The 27,926-nt window shown below is 43.0% G+C and overlaps 1 protein-coding gene across 1 annotated transcript in view; it reads right to left on the bottom strand.

Annotated features, from left to right (window-relative positions):
* The window catches only part of jag1b (jagged canonical Notch ligand 1b), a 36,278-nt gene extending 8,811 nt beyond the window's left edge, over positions 1-27,467 (bottom strand). The window contains exons 1-18 of the mRNA XM_079559710.1: positions 27,093-27,467; positions 26,508-26,813; positions 19,180-19,231; positions 15,787-16,044; positions 15,101-15,161; positions 12,420-12,550; positions 12,215-12,334; positions 9,931-10,044; positions 8,725-8,838; positions 8,524-8,637; positions 7,545-7,591; positions 6,645-6,818; positions 4,648-4,798; positions 2,285-2,449; positions 1,649-1,762; positions 1,391-1,504; positions 1,110-1,223; positions 159-275 (exon numbers count right to left, since the gene is read on the bottom strand). Coding sequence (XP_079415836.1) covers positions 159-275; positions 1,110-1,223; positions 1,391-1,504; positions 1,649-1,762; positions 2,285-2,449; positions 4,648-4,798; positions 6,645-6,818; positions 7,545-7,591; positions 8,524-8,637; positions 8,725-8,838; positions 9,931-10,044; positions 12,215-12,334; positions 12,420-12,550; positions 15,101-15,161; positions 15,787-16,044; positions 19,180-19,231; positions 26,508-26,813; positions 27,093-27,149 — 2,323 coding nt within the window. The 5' untranslated portion in view covers positions 27,150-27,467. The remainder of the gene's footprint in view (positions 1-158; positions 276-1,109; positions 1,224-1,390; positions 1,505-1,648; positions 1,763-2,284; positions 2,450-4,647; positions 4,799-6,644; positions 6,819-7,544; positions 7,592-8,523; positions 8,638-8,724; positions 8,839-9,930; positions 10,045-12,214; positions 12,335-12,419; positions 12,551-15,100; positions 15,162-15,786; positions 16,045-19,179; positions 19,232-26,507; positions 26,814-27,092) is intronic.
* Between the last annotated feature and the right edge of the window lie 459 nt (positions 27,468-27,926).

Raw genomic sequence — 27,926 nt, 5'->3', positions numbered from 1 at the left:
AAGATTTTTTTTTTTTTATGTTTAAGATCAAGATGAGAGAAAGTCAGATATAATCAGATACAGGAGTGGACTCTGTATGAGGTAGCAGGCAGGAGCTTTATCATGATTTACTAGTAATAACTGTCCAGCTTTATCCTCTCCCCTAAAGGAGCTCTTACTTTGTGTGCATGTAGGACCTTCCCAGCCTTCTTTGCAGACACAGGTGAAGGACTCCCCCGTCACCACGCAGGTACCACCGTTCTCACAGGGGTTAGGAAGACAGCTCGAGTTCTTGGCTGTAATACAAAAACAAATAAAGTTTACTTTTTCCATTATATTTAAGATTATCAGCAGCGCATATTAGCATGTAAAGGAAACTACCGCTGGTTTAGGTTTTGTTTTCTCTGAGGGGAATCTACATTCCTCCACTTTGAAGTGTATTGTCAGGGCAATCAGGGATTTAAAGCGGATATCTGTCAGCACTCAGAGGAGCGAGGGGGAGCTGACTGAGGGATCAAAAACATTTGTGGACCTCAAATAACAGAACATTAATACATAACAGATACAATGCAATTGACAGTGTGTGGTCTGTTTACCTTCAGCAACAAAGCCACAGTATTTGACAAACCAAGAAAAAGTTCCCCAAAATGGAAAAGATAAATATGTACATCGGACTACAATGTAATCCAACCACAAAGAGTCAAAAGCTCATGTTCTCAGTCAGACCCTAAGCCAGGATAAATAAAGTAATTGACCCTGGTAAGAAAGCGCAGTTTGTTTAAAAACTGAGCCTAATCAATAAAGCAATCAGTGCACATATGGTGACTTACTTTAGTGACCCTGACAGTAAAAAGGTCAAAGACTGGACAAAATTGCAAACATCCTGTGCCAATCCCATTTCAAACGATTCAAATTTAAACTCATATTGTATTGGGAACATTTCCAACACTGACAAGCCACAAAACTTAAGGCTGTCAGTGACTAAGACGATCCCCTTCTAAGTTGTCAATAAAAGCTGTCACTTTTAACTTTGGAACAATTACATTCTAGTCTGATGTGCTCTAATGAATGTGTATTGTGCCACATAAAATACCCATTAAAACGTCAAATCGAGCCATGGGATTTCTCACCTATGTTGCACGTGGTCCCCTCCCATCCTGGGGCGCACTTGCATTGAAACGTGTTGCCCTCGTCGTGGCAGGTGCCTCCATTGTTGCATGTGGCTTCATCGCACTGACTCTCCTCTGGGGGAACCATTAAAAACTCAAGGTTACTTAAGCTTTTCGACCACCGTCAGGCAGAGTATAAACATATTTTTGATGATTATAAACTGCCCTAAGCGCATACCAGGAGCGTGCACAGGCAGACAGCTACTACAAAGATGAAAAGGACTTAAAAAAAAAAATCTTACGGGAGTGGCACGTCTTTCCCTTCCAGCCATTTTTACACTCGCAGAAGAAGTCAGTCACCAGGTCCCGGCACGTCCCACCGTTGTGGCAAGGGTTGGTGCTGCAGTCATCTATGTCTAGTGGGTGACACGTAATAGATTGATGAGATTTATGATTTTACCACATCAAAAATGACATCAAACGGGCTCCCGATGTCGAAACACGTTCACTTGACAAAGACGTGCGCTTAATTTACAAGCAGAACAAGGAGTATTACTCACTGATCTCGCAGTGGTCGCCCTCCCAGCCGTCGCCGCAGATGCACTGGTACACGCTGACTTTGTCGATGCACGTGCCGCCGTTTCTGCAGGGGTTGCTCTCACAGTCGTTGATGTCTGAAGAAGAAAGAAGAGTTTAGATGAGACTTGAGTCGTGCTTTAGGCAACATTTATAGAATGGATAGCATCTGCAGCATTCCTAAAACAAGCACAATGGGTAATCATACAGCTGGGTATTTCTGTCCTTGAACCTAGCGCAAGATCTGGAGAACAGTCCTTAGGCCCACTGCTACTGACAGGTTTCTGCAGTCACACTTACAGGGACTATACGGAGTTTAAATTCTGTATTTTCCTCCCCTACATATTCTGCCTCTAAAATCCTGCACTGTCATTCAAAAAGTTTTTACTTCAGGTCCGAATTGCCGTCATGCACGAGGTTGATATAGAAGGTGCAGTTACACGCATGACCTGAGGTGGCAGTAGTGAGCATAAAATGGCAAACTTGCATCTGGCCCCTTTAAATAATATATAAGGTGCAGAGGTGCCTAAGTATGCTGCAAAAATGATTGATCATCACAGGAGATTAGGTATGCTGATCATATGCTGCAAGAAAGTGGGTGAAAACTACAATAGACGTACTTTCGTGGCAGTAGGTCCCCCTGAAGCCCTCGTGGCACTCGCAGCTGAACTGTCCCCCCGCCTGGCTCCGGCAGCGTCCGTGGGGTCCGCACACGTTCGAGGAAATGAACCGCTCCCCGCCCGGAGTGCTGTTGGACGCCACGGCAACGGTGCAGCTGTCAATCACTGCGATGACAGTTAATGGAGTTACACAACTGGATACAGGGAGTGTGAACAATCATAAAAGGAGTTTATCACTTGGTTTCACATGACAATTTACACCTTTCATGGGCTAGTGTGCAGAGGAAATGTGGGAACAAAACATTAACGTCTCCAATTATTACTTCAATTATTAACTCTGCCAGTGAACATCAACATCAAAAGGTGTTTCGGCATTTAGTTGCTTCTAGGCAAATTAACAAGTACTTACTTGACTAGATTGGCTGATAAAAACTATGGAAATGAAAATCTATAGTTTATCTAAGACTGCACACTATGAGAAAAAAATTCAACATTCAATAACTGTCTTGAATTGGATATCGGAACGGATACTGGAAAAAATACGATCGGGTATTGGCCACCGATACTGAACTGATACCAGTTTTGGCTCTCAACGCCTTAAAACACAACTTTCACCACCTAAATCTAAGTGAATATGGGCATGCTGTATATCGTTTTAAAGCTAAGAACCTGATTTAGTTTTAACCTCTTCAAATGTATTTACATTCGCTACACAAAATGCCGCCCTAGCAATAGTATGCTAAAGCTAAAGAAAACTAATCAAGGTTGGGTCAGAAACTATGATAGAAATACCTAAAGAAGCCTAATACAATAAAATAACCACTGCTGAAGTCAAGTGTTTGTATTTTATTTTAAAGAAATAACTGATCTAACATATTTGTGATGATCAGATCACTCCACGTGAATTGTTTATATTAATGTAACCTAAAGCCTGTCATTTACCCAAAGATGTTTATCTTGTTTAATGTTTATCCATTAGTTTATCAATAGATATAATTAATAATTGATCTGTAACATCATGACAATAAAATATGACTTTACTGATCTTAAAATGGAGAAAAGAGTCAATTAAATTTTTCACTCAGAGAGGGCCACTTTTAAGTAAGTCTCTTGTTATCGGTAAATATCGGATATCAACAGATTCTCGAACCCCAGTATCGTTATCGTTAGAAAAAAAAGAGTGACTAATCAGTGACTAAAAATAGTGTGTCCTTCAGATGGAAAAGCCTGAGTGATTTTACAATATAATATGGCGTCTTGCAATCTGGATATTGCCTCCAAATATTGCAATGACAATAACGTTTTGAGCAGGCCTGGTTTAAACAGCACCAGATCATTCATCCATGGTCGGGCCTATTTTTTTTTTGTTAATAGAGCTCTGCTGGCGGGAAATGACACAAAATAGCAAAATACTGTGGAAAATACACTATTAAGAGGGTTTTAGAGCTTAACTGTATTTTTGAGACGCAGGAAAACATTTCATCTGCCGAGCAATGCAATCATACACAATCACCTCAAGAGGTTTAAAAACAATTATGTAATTTTGTTGTAACCGCTGAGAGTATCACATGACGCGGGTCGGAAACTCAACTAGTGATTGATAGTTGTAACAGCGATAAGCCGTTCTGCTTTCATAGTCAAGTCAGAGAGATCTCCTTCACTTTGCGCATAAATCCCTTCCCTTTCCCCCTGTCTGATCGGGTTAGCGGGGCCGGGCAACGACGCTTCGCTGTAATCACTTGATTCTTGCCAAAAGCAGCGAGAATCTCACCGTCTGGTATCTGACTCAGTGGTTGGTCCGCTCACTCAATTACACATACGCACACATCAGCGCGGCAAAATGCAGCGAGGGGGAAAAGAAGAGGGAGCCCACCAAGGCCTAACAGAGAACACACACAGCGCTATCGGGGACACTGCCAGACTTTGAGGAACAAATCATTTAAGGAGCTTTACCGAGGTATTTGAGCAGCGGTACACAAAACTTGCACACCTACGCCAAGGAACTTCAGAATGAACCTAATATAATTGAAGTACTATTAAGCTCAAGCGAGGGAACACAACCTAAAGCTTCTTCTTCTTGCCAACTCCCCAAACAAGCATGCATGAAAACTAGCTCTCTATTACTCCCATTGCTAAAGCTTGCACAATAGCCACTTTTTACTTTAGGAATCATGCAAAGTCAGTTCATTGTTGCCGAGGAGAGGTAGCCAATTGGAAGTGTCCAGTGTGTATGAAACATCCTTACAAGACGCTTACCAATTCCTTTACAATAGGGATTATTGTCATATGGTTAAGATATGCGCAGCTTCAGAAAACAGAAAACATGGGTTCATCTTTTGCTAATGTGATATTGATAGAGCTACCTTTACAAGTGGTGGTCCTGCAGTGGTCCTTGAGGTGGGAGCAGTTCTTGCCCTCGTAGTCTTCAGGACAGGAGCAGTAGTAGTCCGTGGCCCGGTTAAAGCACCGTGCCCCGTTCTGACAGGGGTTAGGCGAGCAGTAATCGATATCCAGCTAAAGGGCAGAGGAGAGTGTGTGTTAGTTTTGAGGTGGTCATGGGTATCGCTCACATATGATCCTGGTTAAGTGCTACTGAATATCGGGTTGGTGCTTGCTGAGACTAGGGCTGTGCAATTATTATTATTTTTTTTTATTTGCTTTTGCCTGACATAAAAAACAAACAGCGCTGTGTGATGATGTCATCCGCTGCGCTGCTCAGTTTACTTGTGCAGGTGTGTGGACTGGCCAGCAGGGGGCAGGTGTGAAACAGGGACCTCTCTTTAATCGAGGCATACTTGAAATCATTTGAACATTTATGACTGTTCAGAAAACAGAAAATATTCAGCATAGTTTTTTTATTAATAAATATATTAACAAAATAAATACTTTTTTTTAAAGGCAACAAATAATCTTTGAATAATCGTGATTTCAATTATGACTAAAATAATCGTGATTATTATTTTTTCAATAATCGAGCAGCCCTAGCATGACCCAGTATAAAGGGAGGAGTAATGTACAGTATGAAAATGTGAGGTGCCATGGCAACACGAAGATTCAAAGATACCTCAAACATGCAAGAATTCCTGGAGTGTTTTTGATGAGAGAACATTGTAACATGGTACAAAGATCAAAAGAAGGAAATAGATTATTCACTACAAAACACTGACATAATGCGGTACCTGTTGTGACCTATTAAAGTGGTTTTGTCTTTGTTTAGCCTTGCCCTCCTTTTGCCATGACTTAGACTTGGTTTCGTACGCCGTTAATCCCGGTTTAGACTTGCCCATTTTCTAAGTAGCTATTGGCGTGAAAAGCCTGAGAATCTCTCTAATAGATAAAACGGTAAATCTGATAGCTGACATAGTTTCTGCTACACTAGACAGAGCAGAACCCACAGCATCCTCCCTGCAGGCCGTGCCAGGAAACAGCACACGCACACAGCTCGGAGGAAGAAGGAAAAATAAGGCAAAGACACAGGAGCCGTCTTCCGACCCGAGGCTTCAGTGCCGAAGAATGTATCCCGCTGCAGAGCCAGGAGCAGATTCAACAAAGCACTCCCTTTTTAAAAACCAGGACTGGGGAACAACAGACATTTACAGGGTGGGGCAGGAAAAATTTACAGGCAGTCCAGAGATACAGGACAAAGAGGGCTAGTAATGGAGGCAGAGCAAGGGGTTTGAGATGAGAACAGTCTCCGTTGGGTCAGGATGCCCCAGTAACAGGTAATTTATAGTCCGGTTTTGCATTAATTACCATTTGCTCTAAAGGGAAGAGACACAGGGCAGTAAAACTAAACGGCAGAGAGTAACATCTAACACTGCTGTGATCCAGGTCAAAAGGAAGACTTCTAACAAGACAACACAGGATCACAAGGGTCTAGCAATTCATTAAAATAATAACCAGTGGATCAAACTGGCGTGACAAACAAAGTCGACTGTGTGTAGTTATAAGGAAACAGGATGCGCAAGTAAACCCACCTAATTTCAAGGTAATACGATTAACCTCTTAACCCCCATCTGATCTTATTTTGTCCAGTTTGGCTTCACCCAAATCTAAAAGCTTCTTGACTGGAGAGCAACAGTGTAACGCCTCATTTGAAAGCAAAGACCTACAAAAGTGATCGGAACTTTGAAGATTTTTGTTACCCTTTTGTCAATATTTTGAGGCTTTTTTGTTGCTTGGAGAGAAAAAATGGAGGAAATGTGCTCAGTTCAGGTGGAGGTTAAGAGGTTTACCCTTAAACTATGGCTAACCCAGTACAAAGACTGGAAACTCCCCGCTATCAAGAGTTACCGTCCTGTTCCCATCCCATGACCATGTTATTTCTTTGCTGCTTAAGTAAAGTCGTAATCTCATTTACCTGGCAGAGATTCCCTGAGAAGCCAGCCAAACAGAGGCATTGAAATCCGTTAACTTCGTCTTGACATCGTCCGCCGTTCAAACACGGCGAGCTCGTGCACTCGTCGACGTCCCTCTCGCAGTGTTCCCCGGCAAACCCAGGGGGGCACACGCATCGGTAGCCATTAACCAGGTCCTAAAGGAAGAAAGAGCAGAGGGTTCAATTTCAGCTGTTTTGACATTTTTTTCTGTTCAGGAAATCATCTTGCGCGCTGTGATTTGGATGTTTATTCGCTTCTGCTCTTGAGAGGCAGGACATGCGTAAAGGGGGGTTCGTTTTTGAGGAATACTATCAGAGCCGTACAATTATTTCAACACATTTTCCTGGCACCGGCTCAAGACAATAATGTTTGTGGTAATTCAATCTCGTGTGGTCAAGGAGCTTGTGTGTCCCGCCCTCGGAGAGCCGTCTGAACCCACTCCCCCCGGTTTTGATTTCAGCGAGGAATTCCTGCAACAATTCCTCTGTCGAGTTTCGGAGAGCACAGTTTACATCTATTTATACAACCGCTGTAAATATCTCATGCTTCGGCAGAACAGACATTTAAACAAACAAGCAAACCGGTAAACACGTGGCAAACGCAGACGATTGCAGTGGAATAAAGCTGTCTTGAATACTGCAACGGCGATATTATTGCGATACTTTGCGAAAACATTTCAACATGGAACTTTCCAGATCTAAGGAAAACTAAAACTGAACTTTTACGTATTTTGAAGTTACTATGGGTTTGTGTGTGTCATGAACTCAAGTATAAATCTCAGTCAGATGTGTTGCGGCTTTTTGCGTTATATATTGCGTCACCGAGCAGTGCAATAACAATATTTGTCAATACATTTGCCCTACTTTTGACAAAATACTCACTTTACAGGTTCCGCCATTCTGGCACTGGTCCTTGCAGTCGTTTATATCTGCAAAAAAAGCGCACACAAACATGGGGATTAATGTTGAACAGCTTAAACACAGAGCTTTTCAGTAAAATACGCCTTTATGGTTCCCATGTTTTTCAATGCCACAGTGAAGGCAATGCACTGCTCAGTAACTGTTGGATAACACGGGGTAGGAGTTGAGAGCAGCGTGGTGTTGCACAATCCCGTCTGCTGCCAAGTGAAACTAGTCGTGGGATTGTTTTGAGCCTCCTCTAATCACCGCAGCCTTGGCCCCTACGCCAGTTTATAATGATACGGCGTTTAAGATGCAGTAAAAGCAACACTTGTTCAACAGTTTGTCTGATATTTTCCAAGCACTGTGCAAAAGTTGGAGTGAGGTTTTTTGGAGAATTACGATACAAAAACACATAAGAAGAAACATATGAATTAGAGAGAGTATTCAGTACTTCAGCCAAGGCACTGGTCTTGCAAAGATCTTGTAAAAATACTGCACAGACCTTAAAGAAGCTAGATGCAAGTTGGCCATTTTATGCTCACTACTGCCACCTCAGGTCATACGTGTAACTGCACCTTCTTTAATAAGCTTGTGCATGACGGCACTTCAGACCCGAATTGACACCTTTTTGAGTGACAGTGCAGGATTTTAGTTCTGGTGAACAGGTCTGAGCTCATTCTACACATTAGGACATGGCTGGAACATTTAGGGTAAGGAAAAGACTTAGTTATAACATTTTTAAACTCTGTATAGTCCCTTTAACTAAAAAATATAGTAGGTGAATATGAATGAATAAACTGTTTAAAATGGCGTTTAAAAGAGGTTTCCGACAAAAAAATCGTAACAATAATCTGGATTCTTTTACATAGTCCTGCCTACTACAGTTTTGTATGAGCTTAAATCCACAGAGAAAAGCCGACTGGAGCTAGACAGGTGCAAAGGACAAGCTTCCACTCACTGATGTCACAGTTCTGCCCCGTCCAGCCAGGCATACAGTCGCAAAAGTATCCACCAATCAGGTTACGGCACGAGTTGGCATTGACGCACGGCTTGCTTTCACATTCGTTGGCGTCTACGAAGGGAAACGAAAAGGAGTTTAGAGATGTTTGCATATGTATATGTGCGGTTGACAGACGTGAGAAGTGAAGGAGAGGCTCACCGATGAGGCACGTCTTCCCTGACCACTGGGGAGGACAGTGGCACTTGAAACCATTCACTAAGTCCTGGCAGGTCCCTCCATGATTGCACGGGTTTGGTGAGCATTCATCCATATCTGCACATGGTTAAGAGTTGGTTATTCAGGTTGTTGATTACTGGGGGCAGTATCTTTAATGTACTCAAATGGGTACTTCAAAGATATACATGGAGGTAGAGGAAGGCTAAAAGGTATTTAGTCATCCAAATAAGCAGCACTTAAAATCTGAACACACAAAACTTTAAAGTGCATTATGGAACTTTTTGTGTGGAAAAAAACCTTTTTGACCTTTTTGTGACCTAGTGGTCGTCATGGCAGCTTTACTTTCCAGGATCAATTTGTTTTTAGAGTTTCTGATGGTTTTTCGACTCTCACCAGAAAAGTAAAGGCGCCATGTAACCACCCATAGAGCCATTGGGTCACAGTGTTAATTTTGACATATCAAACGTATTTTAATTTAGTTTTAGTCTTTTGACGAAAATGTAATTCAATTTTAGTCGAGATTTAGTAAAAAAAAATCTTCAATTTCAGTCTAGTTTTAGTTGACTTTGCATTTATAATATTTATTATAATCATATTTAATCAAGGTCCTGCTTCATGGAGCTGCTCTCACATGAACAAAGCTCAGAAGAAAGAATTTACATGATCTGAGGCTCAATAGAAGTTTCTCCTTTTCATTTTTATTTAGTCGTATTTTAGTCGATGAAAATATCTGGACATTTTAGTCACAGTTTTAGTCTCATGAAAAACTTTTAATTTCGTTTTAGTCGGCAAAAATATTACTATTATTGACTAAAATTGAGACTAAATATTTTTGTCGACGAAATTAACACTGGTCACAAAAAGGTTTTCATAATGCACCCTAAAAGTCAAGATTCAGTTTGATGTCAACATTTTAAACGGATTAAGCTAAGATCTGAAACACTGAAATATGAACTACAAAAATCACATGCAAAGAATATTGTACTGCCAGGATCATTTCAGTCCTCGCATGTAGATAATTGCTGCCATTCATATCTCAATTTGGCTGCTAATAACTGCAGCCCTAATTGTTACTTACAACCGAATAATGTAACTCTAGTAGATTAAAGTCAATGAGCAAAAGTGAAAGAAGTAAATCTCCAGGAGTAATGACAAAGGTTTGGAGTGAGTTAATGATTTAGGTCTTACTGATGGCGCAGGAGTCTCCGCTCCAGCCCGGCGCACACTGGCACTCGTACCCCTGACTGGTCTCAGAGCAGCTCCCTCCGTTGGAGCAGGGGTTGGACAGACAGGCATGTTCAGCTGGAACGACAGTTTAGAAGCAGGTCAATAACAACACACCCGTCTGACTCACGCAACGGTGGGAAAAATCCTCCCATTTTACAATTTATGATTAAGACTTGATTTTGATGTAATTGAAATTAATCACATTGGATTTTAATTGCCGCTATGGAGCCTGTACTTAAAGCTTTAAAATCATTAACTTAATACTCCCACAGCACTTTGATGTTGCCTTGTCATGACACAGGCTGACTAACTCTCCATAGGCAACCATGAAACAAAACAGTGCTGCATAAGATATTTGCAAAAAGTGTATATTTGCAATATTTCTGGCATGTATTGCGATTGGAAAAAGATTGTATAAGTGTCCAGAAGCATTCATATTTGAGAGAAAACTGAATGAACAACAATTAAACTAATACAAAAATCTCAGGACTTGTTTGTAGCATATTGCTAGGATGTGGTGCTGCCAAAACAATACCAGTGTTTACGATGCCAAATTGCAACCGTTCAAGTAAATCACTTGTGCAACCTTTAATCAACACCTTAACAGCCGGCAGACAAGAAAAAGCCCAGTAAATACCAAAACAACACTTCAGAATGGCTTTAAGGTGGCATACAGAAAGGGTAAAACACTGTAGTCCATTCTGTGATTTCCTGGACTCCTAGAAATACTTCTAATCTCCTTGTTTTCAATCGCCTTCCCAAGACACTCCTCATCAGTGGATCTAACTCAAGGTTCAACACCCCTCACCTCTCAACCCTCCTCTCAACCCAAGAACGCGCTCAATTTCCCCCCATCTCGGCCTGATCACCCGCGCGGCAGACCACACCACCAGGAAATCATCTTTCATGCTAAGTTGACCCGACCAACGCACCGTGACTTCCCCCTTCACTTGCCGCCGTTCCTCAGCCTGAGCTCAGAGAGTGGCGGGAGGAGTTAAGGATGAGCAGGTCCCAAATGGATCACAAATGAATAATTAACTCGTGGAATACCTACAATACTCTGAGGTGTGCAGCGGGAGAAGGTCGTTGCTAAGCTATGGACCGACTTGTGTAAACAGAACTGAACAATTAAAATGCTTTCTATAGTGGTTGTAACGAGTAAGAGAATATAACAAATCATTTTACCCTCATGGCTTGGTTAACTAAGAAGAGGGGTTGGCCATTTACTATAAGCTTATTGATTCTGCTTCTTGGCAGTGCAGTATTTTCTCTACTACAACTTTGCTATTGTTGAACATTGTGAAATGAACTGATCACATAAAAAAACACTTTAGCCAAGTGCAGTAGTAAGTAGTAGTAAATCCATCAAATACCACATAAACATCTTCTTTGAGCTATCTCGACATCTGGAACTGACAATAAAATAGTTGGAATACATTTTATCCCATATAAAAGACAATCCTTTTTCTAAAACATCCATCCACTTTCTTCCATGTTCGGTCTGAGCTGAGATGACTTCCCTTTCCATGCATTCCGAATAATATTTTTGATTGCTAATGAAAAAATAAATAGAGAGACAATAAGCACTTTGCCCCCTAAGTGCTGGTGCAACTTATCTGAACGGTGCACATATGGAAGGACCTACAGGGGGGAGGCAGAGGATGCGGAGCTGCACCCAGGGGCCTCTCGCTCCACAATGGCCTGACGCACTCCTCGTCTCGGACCTCCTGTTACTAAGTTCACCGTTTCCTGACATCTCCGCAGTTAAGCTGTCAGCACCCGGCGAGTCTGAGATTTAATGAGGAAAAGTCCATCATCTCCTCAGCACCGCACCCATCTGTCTGTGAAATACCTAAGACGTGCACAGATGAGCGGAGCCTCAACATCAAACTGGCGGATTACCTGATTTGGAGGCACTCAGGCCGCAGTGAAAATAGATTATGGACGAGTTATCGCCTCCTCTGATTACACACTCAGCCCACCTCTGACCTTTAGGCTGCGCTCACGACGGGACACCAGAGGATAATAGACCATGACCCCTAAATGTCTCCAAAGCATTGTCCAAAACTGATTTTTAAGGAATCAACTTCACAGATTCACATTATTATTAACAATGCAACTGGACTCATTTTAGGAATTATCTATGTTTTCAAAACCCACAGTTTCTGTGTAGCCAACAGCGAGGTTTGGGCACAAACCCTGATCATAGACGTTATAGTTGCCTCCATGTCTCAGTGGCTCTTACCTCTCTCACAGTTGGCTCCAGAGTAACCCTCAGCGCAGGTGCATTGGTACTTGTCAGGTCCTGTGTTGACGCACTTCCCTCCGTTCAGGCACGGCTGGTGAGTGCCGCAGTAGTTCAGATCTGGAAAAGTTTCAAACGTTTAGTATGTTTTGACACAACACAGACGGTCCTTTAGAAACTGCAGCTGAAATAAGAGACGATCAACCTTTGTCACAAAGATGGCCGCCCCAGTTGGTATCACAGAGGCACTGCCAGGGCTCCACGCAGGTGCCATGGACGCAGCCAGGGTGAGGGATGCACTTGTCACAGTACTGGCCCTGCCAGCCATACAGACACCTGCAACACACAAGCATCGAGGCTCAACTCACTGTGGGGCAGACACACTAAAGTCAGTGGTGGCACTGGGAACATATGTGCAAATAACAAACGATCAAAACAGAATATCTCGGGAGCGGCTGAGACACACTAATCTGTTGTTCATTCCAAAGTCCCTCTTAAAAATGCAGCAATAATCTGAACCTAATGAACCAGCATTATAATACTGTATGCAGCACTGAGCTGAGCACATGAAACAACAGGCTGCATTCACAATAAGCTGAGACTAAAGGGACCACAAATGAATCTTAAGCAGCAGGGTTTATGCAACAGCTTTAAACAATGGTATGGCATAAGAAAAAACAAAACAATAAATGACGGCTCCAATGGGACCTTTAGCACAGCTAACATTAGCATGCAGCAAGACGCTCTCTTTAACAAGGCCCTGCCTGCGGCTTGGCAGTCGCACTCTCTCTGCTCAGAGTGGTTCAGCTGGAGTTACTGCAGCTCATCCTGGTTCCCATGAGTCAGGAGTCAGTGCCTGGAGGCCAAGGAGGGAGTGCAGTGGACACTAAAATGTCCAGGCCATAATTACACTGATAGTGCTGCCCTCCTCTTCCAGGCCTCCGTCATTAAGACAGAAGTGCAGCTTGCTGATAATGTGCTGTTAAAGGTGGTGAAGTGGCGATACAGTACTGCAGCGCTGAGAGCAGGAGCAGGAAACCCTGTGTCCCTCCAGGGAAGTGGCGCACTGATTAGCCCCAAGAAACGGACGGACTGTAAAAATAAACGCGTGGTTAAGTAAACCTCAGTCTGTGATTAAAGCAGCTATTCTTAAAAGTGTGCTAATCCTCTCATGAGAAGCAGATCACTCACCGACAGCATCCTAAATCATCGACAGTCATTACACAGCCAAATTACTGAGCAGCACAACATTAGATTATGCAGCACATAAACATAAGCATGAAAGAAATTCTGCCTAACAACACTCAACGTGGCAGGGATCAGACCGCTCCTCTGTGAAATGTAATTAATTCAACAATGCACCAGCATTAGCTTGAGTTTAAGTATACAACAACATGTATGAGTCGTTATCCTTATCATGGGAAACAGCTCACTGCAACAACAGTAGCAGAGCTGGCTGGAGGAGTTTTCTGGCAAGGTGCATATAAACAAAGCAATACCAAAAGCTCCAAATGTAACCACACCTGTGCGCAGACTAAAGAAATTCAAACTCCGTGTTCTGCCAGTGGCCACACAAGCTCTCACAAGAAACCTGATGATGTCAAAGGCTTGGGAAAAACAACAAGAACTGCAGCACTAAACGAACAAACTCCATCAACTTTGTGCTTGATATGCAGCCAAATCAGAAAATTAAGAAATCCTCTCGGAGCAGGTACACTTTCAACTCCAATAACAATTGGCTTAGCTTGAATACCCATCTGCTCTGGCCTTTTCCTCCGGCTGTGTGCAAACGTCACATTAGGAAACCATTAGTTGCACAAACATTACATTTGCAGGCTCATGCAAGTGTTGTACTTGATTGAACTGATCTAACTGATCTAACTGAGCTAAACGTCACATTGAAGAATTTCAAAGATCCTTTTGAAGAGTGCACTTGTTATCTAACACCACACATAGTATCTAACATTATAAAAATATATAAAAATAATGACAGTAGTATAGTAATTCCAGTAAAAATGTTCATGGGTAGCAACCATATGTGCAAATTTACAGCTTACACAACCCATCTTTTTAGTGCCAACTTCAAAGCTTTAAAGGCCATGGCCATGTACCCAAAGGGTTTTGTCCTTTCAGTACATTGTAAAAGTTGATGTTTGTGGAAGTGAAAAACACAACTGCACACTGCATCTAATTATAAAGTTTTTTTTTCCCGTTGTGAAACGTGCTATAAATTCATCACTTTGTGAACAACTGTTGTGTTAGAAAGTTTGGACCACAACAAACCGTTTTAGCTTCATGCGCTCGCTCTTTCATGTTTGTAGACAAACAATGAATTGGTTGCACGATGGCGCAGCGGTTAGCACAGAAAGAAGTTCCCAGATTCGATCCTCGGGTGGGGCCTTTCTGTGTAAAGTTTGCATGTTCTCTGAGTCTGAGTAAATTTCCTCCAGGTGCTCTGGTTTCCTCATCACAAAATCATGTACAAGAGGCCACGGTGTTTGTGATTGTGAGAGTGGGACGACGGACGGAAATTAGGGAATGGCTACAATGTGGCGCGTTTACATGGATGAGTCCCATATGTGTTCTTTAACATACAAAAATACCAAACAAAATGGGGAACAAGGCCTTTAAGAATATAGGTTTACCAGCCTAAATCTTTAATACTATTTCATTATTTTAAACAGAACTCCATGCAGCTACATTACTGCTGGGACACAACTCTCATCCAAGACACTTCCACCGCACACTTCTGGCAGTGGTCATAATAGTACATGAATGCAATTGTGCAAATCACAGCTGACGTTACTATAGTACAAATGTTGTCAAATAACAGGATATGACATAAAACTCATCAGAACATGAAGCAGAGGAAGTTCGGTCACTTACTTGCAGCCACCCGGCTCTTCACAGGACCCATGCTCAGTGCTGCAGCCTTGTCGACAGATAGCTACAAAAGAAAAGAAGCACGGAGTTATTTGACTGCCTCCAAGACGGACTCAACTCAGGTTTAAGCACTTCTTAATTGCAGCAGTAAACGATAATTACTTCCAACTATTGCATTTCAACCAGAGGGAATAAACAGTGTTGTCAACAAGCATGCGAGGCCTCGCCATAAGCCATGATTCATGGCTCAATATCTAATAAAAGTCTGATTCCTGTGGTGTGGAAAAAAAGAAAATTCATGAACAAAGTGGCCATTGAGAGGCAGGATGCAGCAGACAGTCTATCAGCCTGAATCACTGCTCCTTCATGAGGCCAACACTAAACCTGCTCCACAATGCAGCGCAGCCGAATAGCAACAAGGGTCATTTAAGGTGGTGACTTGAGAACCATTACAAAAATGTACTTTGTTTTTAATTGCAAGATGATTTTTGTGGGTCAGTTCAATTTCTCCACCTATAGTATTGATTTTCAAAGTTCTATGTTCACAACAAAAAATAAAAGCATACTGAGTGCCATTTTTGTCTACATTTTTGAATCAATTTATTTTAATGTAACCACCCTCTTACATGAGCACCTCTCTGGCAACTATTTGCGCCCCTTTTACCAACATGACCCGCCCCAAAGCTTACCTGTGGTGCAGTCAGGTCCGGACCAGCCTTCCAGACACGTCTTGTTCCCATTGCTGTCACACGTATAATGTCCAAAAAACTCGTCCCTCGGTCGACAAAACTTATTGCAACCGAATCCGTAATAATGCTCGTCGCAGCTGACACGGATCTGGTACTCAAACTGCGCTATGGGCCCGTTGTGAGTCAACTTTTGCCAGTGAGGGCTTGGGTTGATCATTCCTGAATGGGACGCCTTTTCAATCAACCTCCCATCCGCACCTAAAACACACAATTAAACATCATTATTATTATTATTATCTACTTGAGGACACAACAGGAATGCCGCATCTTCCTCAATGGTGAAATCTGGACGAACGTACAGCGGGGAAACCAAAATATTCAGACACAAATTGCAGAAGATCTCCAAGATACTAGATTATATGTAATTAAGGCAAGCATGTGTGTTGGAAGAGAAGTACAAGGAGGAAATGGAGAAGAAAAAAGAGAAAGGCTGACTGTAATGAGCACTTTAACTGGGGTTTTTCTCACGCTCTCTTCTCCAAGTGTCTCTGTTTGGTTTGTGATTCTCAGGCTTACAGCTTGGGGTTATTGCCACTATTGCTTTAATACTGCCCTGTTCATATATTTAAAGGCAGTGAGGGACCGACACGCAAAAGCAGGAGGAACACGTTTTGTTATAGGAAAACTTTAACTTCAACATATTTTTCTGCAAGCATCAAGTTGTGGCTTGTTGTTTTCTTCAATTACAGTCATGTCTGATATAATTCCCAGTTTAGAGTGCAAACTTAAAGTAGGGTAGAATTTTACTCCTCAATACTTTTGCACCTTAGGCATTTGTAGACAGACAATCAAAGCGGCATTTTTCAGAGACAAATTCACCTAAAGCCAAAATCTATATCACGAACCACTACTGCATGCAAGGATTTTTAGGTTTTCTCATATTTGACCATTTACACAAACAAGTATAGGCTTGAGTAAGATCTCCCTTTTGCTTGGTTTCTCAGTTTCAGGTTTACGGCTTGGGGACACAGCTTCAATCTCTTGCTCTTATACTGCAGCAGACATTTGCACAGGCGAGGACACAACCACAGCGCCCATAAATTACAGGCTGTGGACACCAGCGCTGGGACATCCGCCACGGCACCATCAGCACTTTTTCTTTTTTTTTTTTACCAAACCTCATTTCTCATATACATTCTTCCCTTCGCCCCAGTCAAAAGGTCTTGGGCCTTTTTTCACACAACTTTTTTTTTTTACACGGACAGTGGAGCTCCATAATGCATGATTTAACACACGCCAGGCCGGGGGAAAGTTTTCTTTAGCACGGCAAACAAAGACGAGGTCACAGCTCTGGCAAATGGGCAAAGGCTGACCCGGGAGCCGAGAGCCGTAATGAGCTTTACAAACAGCGCAAACACACTTAAACTGAGCAAACATGGCCGCCGCGGTGCCCTCACACTGAATTCACCAGGGCTGCACAACACAAAAATAGAAAAACAAACTACTGAACAGTGCACTAAGACTGGTAATAAGCCACTAGAGCTGCACAATATGACATTCAACAAGTCTTCAATAACAATAACAATATTCTTGCCATATTTTACTCAACTATTTCAGTACTTTCCATTAAAGTTTTAGGCTGTGTTTGAATTGCTTTCTTTTCAGATAGAAGACCTTATAGATTTTGTGATACATTTATGGGTTCTTGATCTATTGTGCAGCCCTTGTAAGTAATGAATAAACACTAAAACATGGGGGGAAAAAACAAACACCTTTTATATATATATATATATATATATATATATATGCTGGTGGGTCATGTAGGAGCTTGACTCCAGAAAAAGTGGGATAATACTTCTAATTCTGTCCAATGAAAGATCATATGTGGTTCAATCAATGTTCTAGGCAATATTGTGATAACTAACAAAACACTTTCCTTATAAAGTGTTGTCTTAGTAGAAAGACTGTACATTAACACAGTTCATTCAGTCGCTCACCAGCACTTGCTACTTGCTATCTAAATCTTCCACCTGGGAGCGAATGAAAAATGTGTCACACCAGTTATTTGCCCAGAGCAGAGCAGAGGTAGCTGACCGCTGGGTGAGTCGCCCCTGAGTGTAGTATGATGCAACGGCCCGCAGAGAGCGAGGGGCTGCCTGCTGTTGAACATGGACAGTCCCGAGCGGCAGATAGTGGAGTGGAGCGAGAGGCGAGTAGAAATCACAGTGCACGGCCACATTTCACATTGATCTGGAGGCCAGAGCTCAGCGGTGAGGCATTTCTCTACCGGCTGCTGCCCGCGGCGCCGGGAGTAGCACGTCCTTACTACCTGCTGCCTGGCTCAGGATAAACATAAACGCTGGCTCAGACAAGCTTCATAAAGTCATCTAGGCCCCACTTTGGCAGTAAAACTATCAATAAGCAGAGGGCTGGGTGGTTAACAGCTTAAGTGCAGGATAAATAAAGGATTTCAATGATTTCTCAGAGGATTTTAAACAGGAAAACACACAAACGTATAAAAGTTAGAAAAATAGATGGAAATATTGGAATGCTTATCTAAAGGACAGCAAAGATAGCGATGGTCTATGCAGCTACCAGCACTGGGCACTACCCTTTGCAGCTCACAGGGGCTTAACCAGCATTGAGTGTGTACATTCAGGGGCTTTTCACACCAATGCCCTAATAGCTCTCTGGGGAGCGGCAAATACAGCAGAAAAGACCGAAACCTGCATGACCTCAGACAGACCTGCATACACAAGCAGGGGATAAAGCCCACTGGGAGCTGGATCACGGAGCCATCGCCGCTCTGCCGCACCAAATAAAATAAAACTTAGATTCAAATTGATACTACAGTGCGATTCCCACATGCATGAGAGGTACAACCACAGCTTTCACAGACAAACTCGAGTGTAGCAGCAGTAAAACAGAGTCCACCTGCATGAGAGGTAACTCTAACCTAAAGACAGTCCCCCCCCCCCCCCCCCCTCCAATGAGCCTTTAGTCCAGCGGCACCGTCCGGACCAACTATGTTCACGCCTCAGTGACAGCGAGACAGTGACCCTGACCTCGGCTGGCAGCACCTGCCATCAGTCATCAGCCCAATGAAAACATTTTCATAGAGAACAGCAGGGCCCCGATGCACCCTCCAGCCCTCCACGTCCAGACTTCCTCCTCTCTGTCTGCAGCTCTGTCCCTACTCAGACCCTCTCTGCTCTGGCACCTGTCAGCACTGCTCTCCATGCGGATGCACTCATACCCAGAGGACCCACTGAGGAGAGTGAACTTCCTCCACTGACCTTCAGCACACGACTCCTCCTAGACTTCACTGGGCAAGAGGAAGGGAGCGAGCACAGGAAGAGGAGATGGAGAAGGCAGATGAGGACAAATACTCACCACTGGTTTCGTTGCTGAAGTCCAAGGCTTCCACTATCAAAGTGTAGGACCTCTGGGGAAAACAAGAGACACAAATGATGAGAACATTCTTGTACTGTTGTGTACTGTTAATAACCAGTAATCATGTTTATGTTGTACAAAATGCAAACTGGATAAGGTCATCATTGGCGAATGCCTCATGACATCAGGAGCACAGGGGAGGTTTGACAAGTCAGATCAAACAAAACACTGTAGTAAATCAGCTCAGTCTCTGGAGTAAAAGAGCAGTCAAAATAAAAATGTAGTGAATAGAAAGAAGGATACTTGAGCCTCAATTTCCAAAACCATGTCTTCGTCTGAGCCACGGTAACACTTTTTCCCCAAATACAGTTTTTCCACATGTTTATGAAATGTGGTGAGAGGAGTCAGTGGAAGATATCCAATTCTCTCAGAAAGCACTGTTTTACGATGTATACGGGTTTTCCAATTTCACGCTCATTTGTACATCTTTGAAGAGAAGCAAAACCAGCTTAGAAGCAGAAAAATTAAACTACAACAAGCAATTTTTATGAAATGAATGAGACAAAAACAAGGGGGAGATGGCAGGGCTGAGGGGGCAGAGGCGGCCTGAATGAACTCCACTCTGGAGGGCCAGTCTTGATTTCAGCACTCCTGAAACGCTTTGTCTGAAGCAGGGTCGGTAGCGCTCACACCAGTATCGCCTTTCACACGCACACTGGCCCGTACCTCAGTCATGGGTAAGCGAACAATGTGGCTGTGGACGCGCACGCCAAGAGTCAGGGAGAAAGTATGCACTGGTGACAAGTCCCTCGCACGGCCGGAGCATCCAACAGAAACTCCTCTTTCACATCCCCTCTGCCTATTCCTGCTCCGAGGCACGACAGCAATCCGACATAGCAACCAGCAATGACTTCACTGTAAACAGACCTGCTCAAGGAAAGCCCCTGCTCACTTTCTTCTAAGGGAAAGGGCATGACGCACTTCAACATTTTTTACCTTGTTTTGTCAGGAGTTCAACTCTCCACCTTTTTAAAGAAGCAATCGTCTCATCTAGTGCCAGATTTCCATTGCAATCACACAAGCTTTTATTTTTTATATGCCTGTCTTAAACTATGGGTGTTTTCTCCCACAATTGGCTGTAATTACTGGAGGCAAAGCTTGAGTAGCTCAGTCATGTGGCAACCTGATACCTCATCAATGCACACTACAACGCTACAACCTACAGCCTGCTATATTAACACCAGGGACACAAGCCCTCCGCTTCCCCTCCGAGCGCTTAACAGTATCAGGTTCAGGCCTAGCGCTTAATGCTTAGCCAGCAAAAGCCTCCGCTGTGAAGAGAAATACACGCGGCTTGGAGAATTTGGGGGATTTCACCATTTGTTCCTCGTGAAAAAACTTGCGTTCAAGCTAAATTATTTGGAAGGGTCAGTCCAAATATAGTCTTAAAAACAGGAAGTCATCTGGACAACCACAATTTTTATAAGAAATTTGACAATTTGTCATATGTCACTATTTCTTAATTTCCCATAACTGTCTGTAATCAGAAGGTGACCAAATGTCTTCACACCCGCATGACAAATAAGTTATCTTCCTTTGAACTAAAAGCAGTTGGAGTTTGTCACAGTTTAGGCGGTGACTCTCAATTTAAAGCAACAGAGGAACCGCTGCCAAAACACCCAAACACTGGGTACACCTGCTTCAGACAGAGAAACTTCCCACCAAGAGCGAAAATAATCATATATCAATTTGAACGGACTGCTGTCATAACACTTAATGTTTAATAGGTTACTGGCTGTGTCTATAAAGGCCTAACACACCCAGATCTGGCATGATTTAGGCTTGTTTCAACTTGGGAGCTATTGCGGAGTCATGATCACCAACCTCTGACAAATGAAGTTATCACTTTGAGCCATATCAGAGATAAGATATATTGACTTTACATTGAAGGCTCAACCCTGACAATAATTATATGTAGTTTGGTGGTTTGGCAGTAAGTGTGTATGTCATTACAATAGCTATTTTAGGATTTACATTGACGATTATGCTATCAAATGTAGACATAGAGTCGAACAAGAAAGCTTTCTATGGACATGATTATTATACAAATGAAAACAATGAAAATTCAACTCAAATAGCAAAAAGATTAGCATAATTGGAATGGGATTACAATATTATAGGCTTGAATTTTTGCCAATATAGTTGCCGTTATTCTGTTTATGCATGTATTAAGACATAGCCCAATATTTTTACATTCAAGACAACGCATTTTGATGTTTTGGTATGCAAGAACTACTTTACAAGAATATATATTGGAGATTATGTTATCAAAGCGAGTCTCAAGGGGCTCTAAACTGTCTATCTTTAAGAAGCTTCACTGTTATTGGTATGTTTTGGACAAAATAAGTGCTTCCAGAGAGAGAGAGAGAGAGAAAGAGAGCATGCCTTCCCATTCACTAACACTCCATAACTTCTCAGTGTTATCAGTCTGCCAGTGCCAGGTTCACTTTTCCCAGGCTCCCAGCTGACTCACAACTTCTCTTTGAACTTAGAGAGGGCCGACACACACACACACACACACACAAAGCGCGCACAACATAGAATTGCACATAAACGCGCAAGTCCAAGTGCAATAAGTGTGCTCATACGTCTTCTTCTTATCTTTGCCGGCCAAACAGACAGTGTCCAACAACAGACATGTAACATCAGCGATAAGGATCTTTCCAGTTCAAATCGCTCAGTCCTGCCAAAGAACACTACTGAATCCTCTTACAAGGGGAATTTTCCCAATACACACACGTTCAGGGCCAGATCTGTGGTGTCCAGCCCTGCTCTGGAACAGGACTTAATAATAAAAGATGTTTCAATAACTGGAAGGCAAAGGTCTAAAACAGTGGTTCGTCCAACGTTTTCACAGAGGAAAAACATGTCACAAGGCAAAGCTGTGTTCGGGCTAACAAAGATATAGTTTAAAGCAAGTTGACAGTTAAACACAACCAAAAGTGAGGACCAAAACTAAGAGAAGATCTACATTTTACGTCTTAATAGAACTGGGATATATTGTAGATCCCTTAGTTTGCCCATGTCTATTGCGATAACTATTTTATTGGAATCATTTACTAAATCATTTCAACAGACTAGGACCAACACAAGGCTAAAAATGAACTACCTGTTGCTGCCTGGATGTAGACAAGTTACAGACCAAATAAAAATCCAAAGCAAATCAGATTAAGCTGGTCTTGGTACTTCCTACAGATTAAATGTAAACAAACCGATATTGACACTTTACTTTATCAGCTTTCCTGAGTCAATCAATTCAACGCTATCAACCTGAATCAACCCAGTGATTAATACGGTTGTAACACACCCATAAAACTCAAGACTTTTCCTAATCTCCTCAAAGCCTCCGACCGATAATGACAAATTGCAGCGGAGGAATGCAGTGTTTGTCAAGGGATTTTCATCAAAACAAGAACAGCTCTTGAACAATCAGGTATTTATTCAGCATTTCGTATAGGGAGCATCAACTGGAATAACCTCGCCGACACCTTCCCAGCGGAGGAATCTCGACTTTTGCCAATGACAATAAAAACAAAGCCCGGAATCATTTTGGATCTGCCACAAGTCAAACAAAATTAAGGCAGGGCAAAAATGACAGACAGATCAATCTATTTCGCTTACATCTGCCACCAAGGGTCACTGAGCCAATAGCAAAACAGCAACACACATAAGATCCCCCCAATTATAGGCGTTTTGAGGCGCATCGCAGCTCCATAAGATTAAAAGGCGGTGACACATCACAAGTCATTACGTAACAACATGTTCGCTTTCCACCACAGAGATGCTGTTGGCGACGCGAGGAGAGGAGAAAAAAAGCCAAATACTTCTCCCCTTCTTTGAGTTGAGTAATTTGCCCTTAACTGCCACATCAGAGCAGACGATATAAAAAAAAAACATGTTATTACTTTCACAGCTGCCAACAGTGCTTACCCGCAAGGTTAAGCAACTGATTGCCGCAAAACTCACCTGACAGTGGTGCTCAAAAGGCTATGACTTGTCAAGAGGTCTATCATCATCATGTCAAGGCTGTGCAACATCTAAATGGAGACGCCAACATTGTAAATTATTACGACTGGATGCAACGTTTGCAGAAGTAAGGCGCCGATGTCAAACAACTGCTTAGAGAGACCAACAGAAAATGGGAGAGCTAAGACTTTTTGAAGCAATAATAAGAATAAGAATGTATTAGTTTTGAATTGGGCTTTACTATGCATTATTCCTTCACTACACATCCACAGGGGTGGTAAGGTAGGAGCCCCAACTGCCCTGGGGAGGGGTCGACTAACGGAAGAGAGATTGCCAGTCTCCGCCATTAATTACTCATTCACTTACCACATTTATACATAAGCAAGGCCGGTGAAGTGTCATGCCCGACAACACAACGACAGAATGCCCACGTCAAACCTCTGACTTTTGATGACTGCTCAGTCAAACAACTAAACAAATGGACTCAATGAAACCAAACCAGTAAAGCTAAACCAATCCCAAAGCAGGTCTCGAATCAGGTCTCAACGACGGGGCCCAAATTCAGCCTGAACCAAGAGGAAGCCAATACACTCACATAACAACATGAAATTAATTACAGCATTTAACATATAGCCCACAAATATCTAAAATAACATGCATGAACTCAGAAAAAGAGACCTGTATTGTACCAAAAGTAGCACCCACAGTTTAAAACCTAAAAAAGTTGAAAGTCAAAGGAGAATAGATCATTTTTGGAGAGAAGGCTTAATCAGTGCTGAGTTTACTACTTCCTGTTGCTTGCCCTGCGCTGGCAATACAGCTGCACTGGCTCCATTATGTTCAGTAATCCTCACTGTAGTCACTGAGGGCACCCCATTGTCCCGACTTGATACACTTTTGTGAGGTAGGACCCACACTACGCTCTACACTAACATGTAATATAAAAGCAATCATGCATGGACAAAGTTATGGGGCCGTGATAGGTCTGAGATGTCCCGGGCAACAGTGTCCAGCTGTAGGTCTTGCCTGTCGCCCCTTATACCTGAGGAGGGACATGCGCGTAGCCTCATTAAGTGCAGCGGTTACTGTGGGTGGCAAGGTTAAAGCCATGAAATGCCTGAGGTCCAACCAAGCGTGACTTAAACAAAGCCCTTGGCCCGGGACAAGAGGCCAACTTCATGCAGCTCACAAGAGAAGAGACCAAAAAAAAAAAAAAAGAGGGGGGGGGAGAGGAGGGGGACACCAGCCTCATGAACTCCAACAACCCGAATGCACCACACCGCCGTCTGTCCGCAGCAGCCAATCAAGTGATGAAAAGGACAAAGAGTGATATCATACCAAACCTGACGATTGTAAATGTGCACTCAAGTAGAGCTCTCGGGGAAAAAAGCACGAGGATACTGCTCCTTTTCAATGTGGAGGAAAAAAAAAACACAACTGGACACTGGAATAGGCATTGTGTAAAGCTATTCACAGACCTGCCCTTTACATGTCACCAGGCTCCTAATGGTTTGATACAATGATGTAGTCGTAAAAATGCAGGACAGCTGTGACAATAAAGTACCGGTAAATGCAGTATCACATGGAGCCAAGTCATAATGATAATAAACCACAATAAAGGCTTTAACTGCGTGTTTCATCATCTATCTAAGAGTTGGTTATTTTAGATCTATATCTTTATGGTATCTGTATCCCTCGAGGTCAATTAGTTTTCTCGAGCCTGCTTTTGTTACACATGTGGTTGCTTTAGGGCCGGCTCTGTCTCTTTCGTGTATTTTGCTAAAGCTTGCCCTGTTTATTATTTTCAGCAGTTATGAGCCCTTGCTAAGTCAAAACTATGTTCAGGCCTAATACACAGTTATTACAGTCCACTTTTTGCCCCAGGGCCTTACATTTGACAGTCTAGCGCACGATGTGGTTGAGTATGTGTAATCAAGGTGTCATTACAACAGCTAGTGCAGTTACAACACTTGTGAAGGCAGCAATACTGCTCATATTTCAAACGTCAACAAGTGATGTTTTCCACGAGAAACGATTTTCCCCACATAACATGAAACTAATCCGGCACTAAGCATTTATGCCAAGTGAAGGTTACCATAGAGCGGACATAAACAGAAACTTTTGTCTTTCGAAAAGGTGTCAGGCGCCAGTGTCTAAGTCGAGGGCAAATAAAAAAAAAATACTGCCCCTATCAGATTGCATGCAACCCTGCCGTGAACATTGTTCTACTGCCTGATCGGATCATGGGGGGAAAACCAGCCTGAATGATCTGCTCTGCCCCCTCAGCTGGGAACAACTTAGTGAACTGCACAATCCAAGACTTAAAAGACTTCAATGACCTTTACCCGGCTGTTTCAGACAAAATGTGTGCGCTATACATTAGCAAAAATCATATTAAAGCATTATAACTACAGCCTGCACGTGACCAGACCAGCGCACTGCGCCTGAGACCTACAGTATCAGACAGTGGTGGTGGGGGCATTGAGCCAAGCGAGGGGTTAGCGGGTCTATGTAGAGTGAGCACACTTTTCATTACAACGAAATGTGCTCCATGGCAAATCTTCTCTCACAGACCTACAACCAAGCTCCCACAAGCACGTCAGGACCATTTATTTACCCTCGCGCCGAGAAGAGCTGACGCGAAGGAAAGGAGACGTTTTTTGAATGTGAATTTTTCAGGGAAGTACTATTTCACAGCATGGACGACTTAAGAGCCAGAGTAGAGAGAGATCTTCTCACTCAACTCCACAACACAAGCCGAAAGGAGGGAGGCAACATTTTTGATACAGGGCGATAATAGCAGGATGACTACAGAGTATTTAGAGAGCACATGGGGAGATTGCTGTGTTGATGTTAATGGCTGTCAACTATAAAACTCTAGCTTTCATCCAAATTGCTCAGTTGCGCATAGTCTTGTCCAATATGCAAAGCAGTGTTAAAAGCAAGACAGAAAAAGACAGGTCTAGGCCTGAAACAGAGGAATACCAGCAGCATCTGGTAAATTTACACAGAAATGATGGAAAAGCAAGGGGGGGGGTCCTCGTTCAGAAGGATACCTCACAAAGAGCCTGACTATTACAGGAGAAGTGCTCTCTCTTCTAGTTTGTTGTGATTTCTGTCAAGGTGGGTTTTGGTGACTGACACATGTTAATTGCTCTGACTGAAATGCAAACAGACTTTTCTCTCTCTCTCTCTTTCTCTCTCTATTTCGTTTGAAGAAGCCCCACGAGACGCACAAAAAGTTCTCAGTCTCTACAAAAAAACTAACCCAAAAAAAAAAAAAAAAAAAAAAAAAGACTCACCGTCCAGGCAAAACTGAAGGGCAAAACTATCCGGGATTTGTCATTCCTGTTTGCGCTCTTGAAAGAAAACGTATTCCCTCCCAGGACAGGCGTAGATCCCATTCCGAAGCTGCAGGGGCCCGCAGCGGAGACCCGAGACTGGTATTCCTTCAGGCAAACTTTAAAAAACGTATCGCAGTCGCTCCTGGAGCACTTTCGATCCGCCGTGTTCCGCGCGCCGTCACAACACGAGCCGCTGTGCAACTCCCCATTGGCGTTATGCATCGATAAAATTTGCAACTCGAATTGTCCAGATCCCACTGACACCTGTTGGAGACACACGAGAGTGAGTTAAACCAGAAACAGCATCAAGATTATCGCGTTGTTTATTGTTATGCCCGTGCGTAAAAAAAAACGTAAACACTGCTAATTTGTAATATGACTTTACGTAAAGCTAACGCAGGAATCATATGCACGAGGCATGGCAATAACGTTAGCATAGCCGCGTTTTATTAGTTGACACACACGCCACATGAGGGAAAAATCAAACAGGTTACACGATCCTCTGTTTTTTTTGTTTTTTTTGCGCAAAGTAAATGCAAGTACCTTCGTGAGAAAGCAGAGCAAAAAGGCGGCCACGACTGAGCCTCGTCTCCAAACCATGCCTGCTCCAGTCTGCTGTTGCCTGCCTCACGGTTGTTGGATATTAGTCTTCTGGCCGACACACGGCTCCTCTGCTCCCCTCTGATTTAAACATGCACGACAGGGAAAGAAGCACTACTTGGGCAAGCAGAGCGCACGTTCCCGGGTCATAAGGCAGCCACCTCGTCCTCGGTAAAGTTCCCCGTAAAAAGTCTCCTTACGCGAACTACCGCTGGTGACTCTCCGTCTTCCTTGAGTTTATTTCCACTTGTTGTAGGGTGAAAACTTTTATTGTGCAGCCATGCGCCAGCCTAGTCCACTGCTCTCTTGCTTGCTGACGGACTGACTGACTGCTGGTCCGAAGAGGCGCTCGCTGCACAAGTTCAACAAGGAGCGGTGGGAGTGTCCACGCGAGCCAGGCATCTCCATATTCATAAGAGGGGCGCGGCCGGACCGCCCCTAAACAAGCGTTATCCTCAAGGTAATGATAAACTTGCTCCTGCTGCTTGGAGGTCTTTGTGGTGGAAAACAAGAGTGGACATAAAAAACCGTGACCAGCCCACATATTGATAATCGTAAGCTATTACAACCCGCAGGCATGACTGAATGAATGAATTATGTAGAGACAAGCATCAATTTACTAACACTCCGGTCTATTGAAATTCTTATGACCGACTGACCACAATTTCTTAACCCCGCTCAAGATTTATACCATCTTAAAAATGGTAATAGCTGGTTTTACTGTCCTCTAAATATGTGCAGGTGACATAAATCATTTGAATTGCTAACTGGGCCTAA

The sequence above is a fragment of the Gobius niger genome, assembly GCF_951799975.1.
Source record: "Gobius niger genome assembly, chromosome: 7".
Taxonomy (NCBI): Eukaryota; Metazoa; Chordata; class Actinopteri; order Gobiiformes; family Gobiidae; genus Gobius; species Gobius niger.
This window is presented reverse-complemented; position numbering and strand designations above follow the sequence as displayed.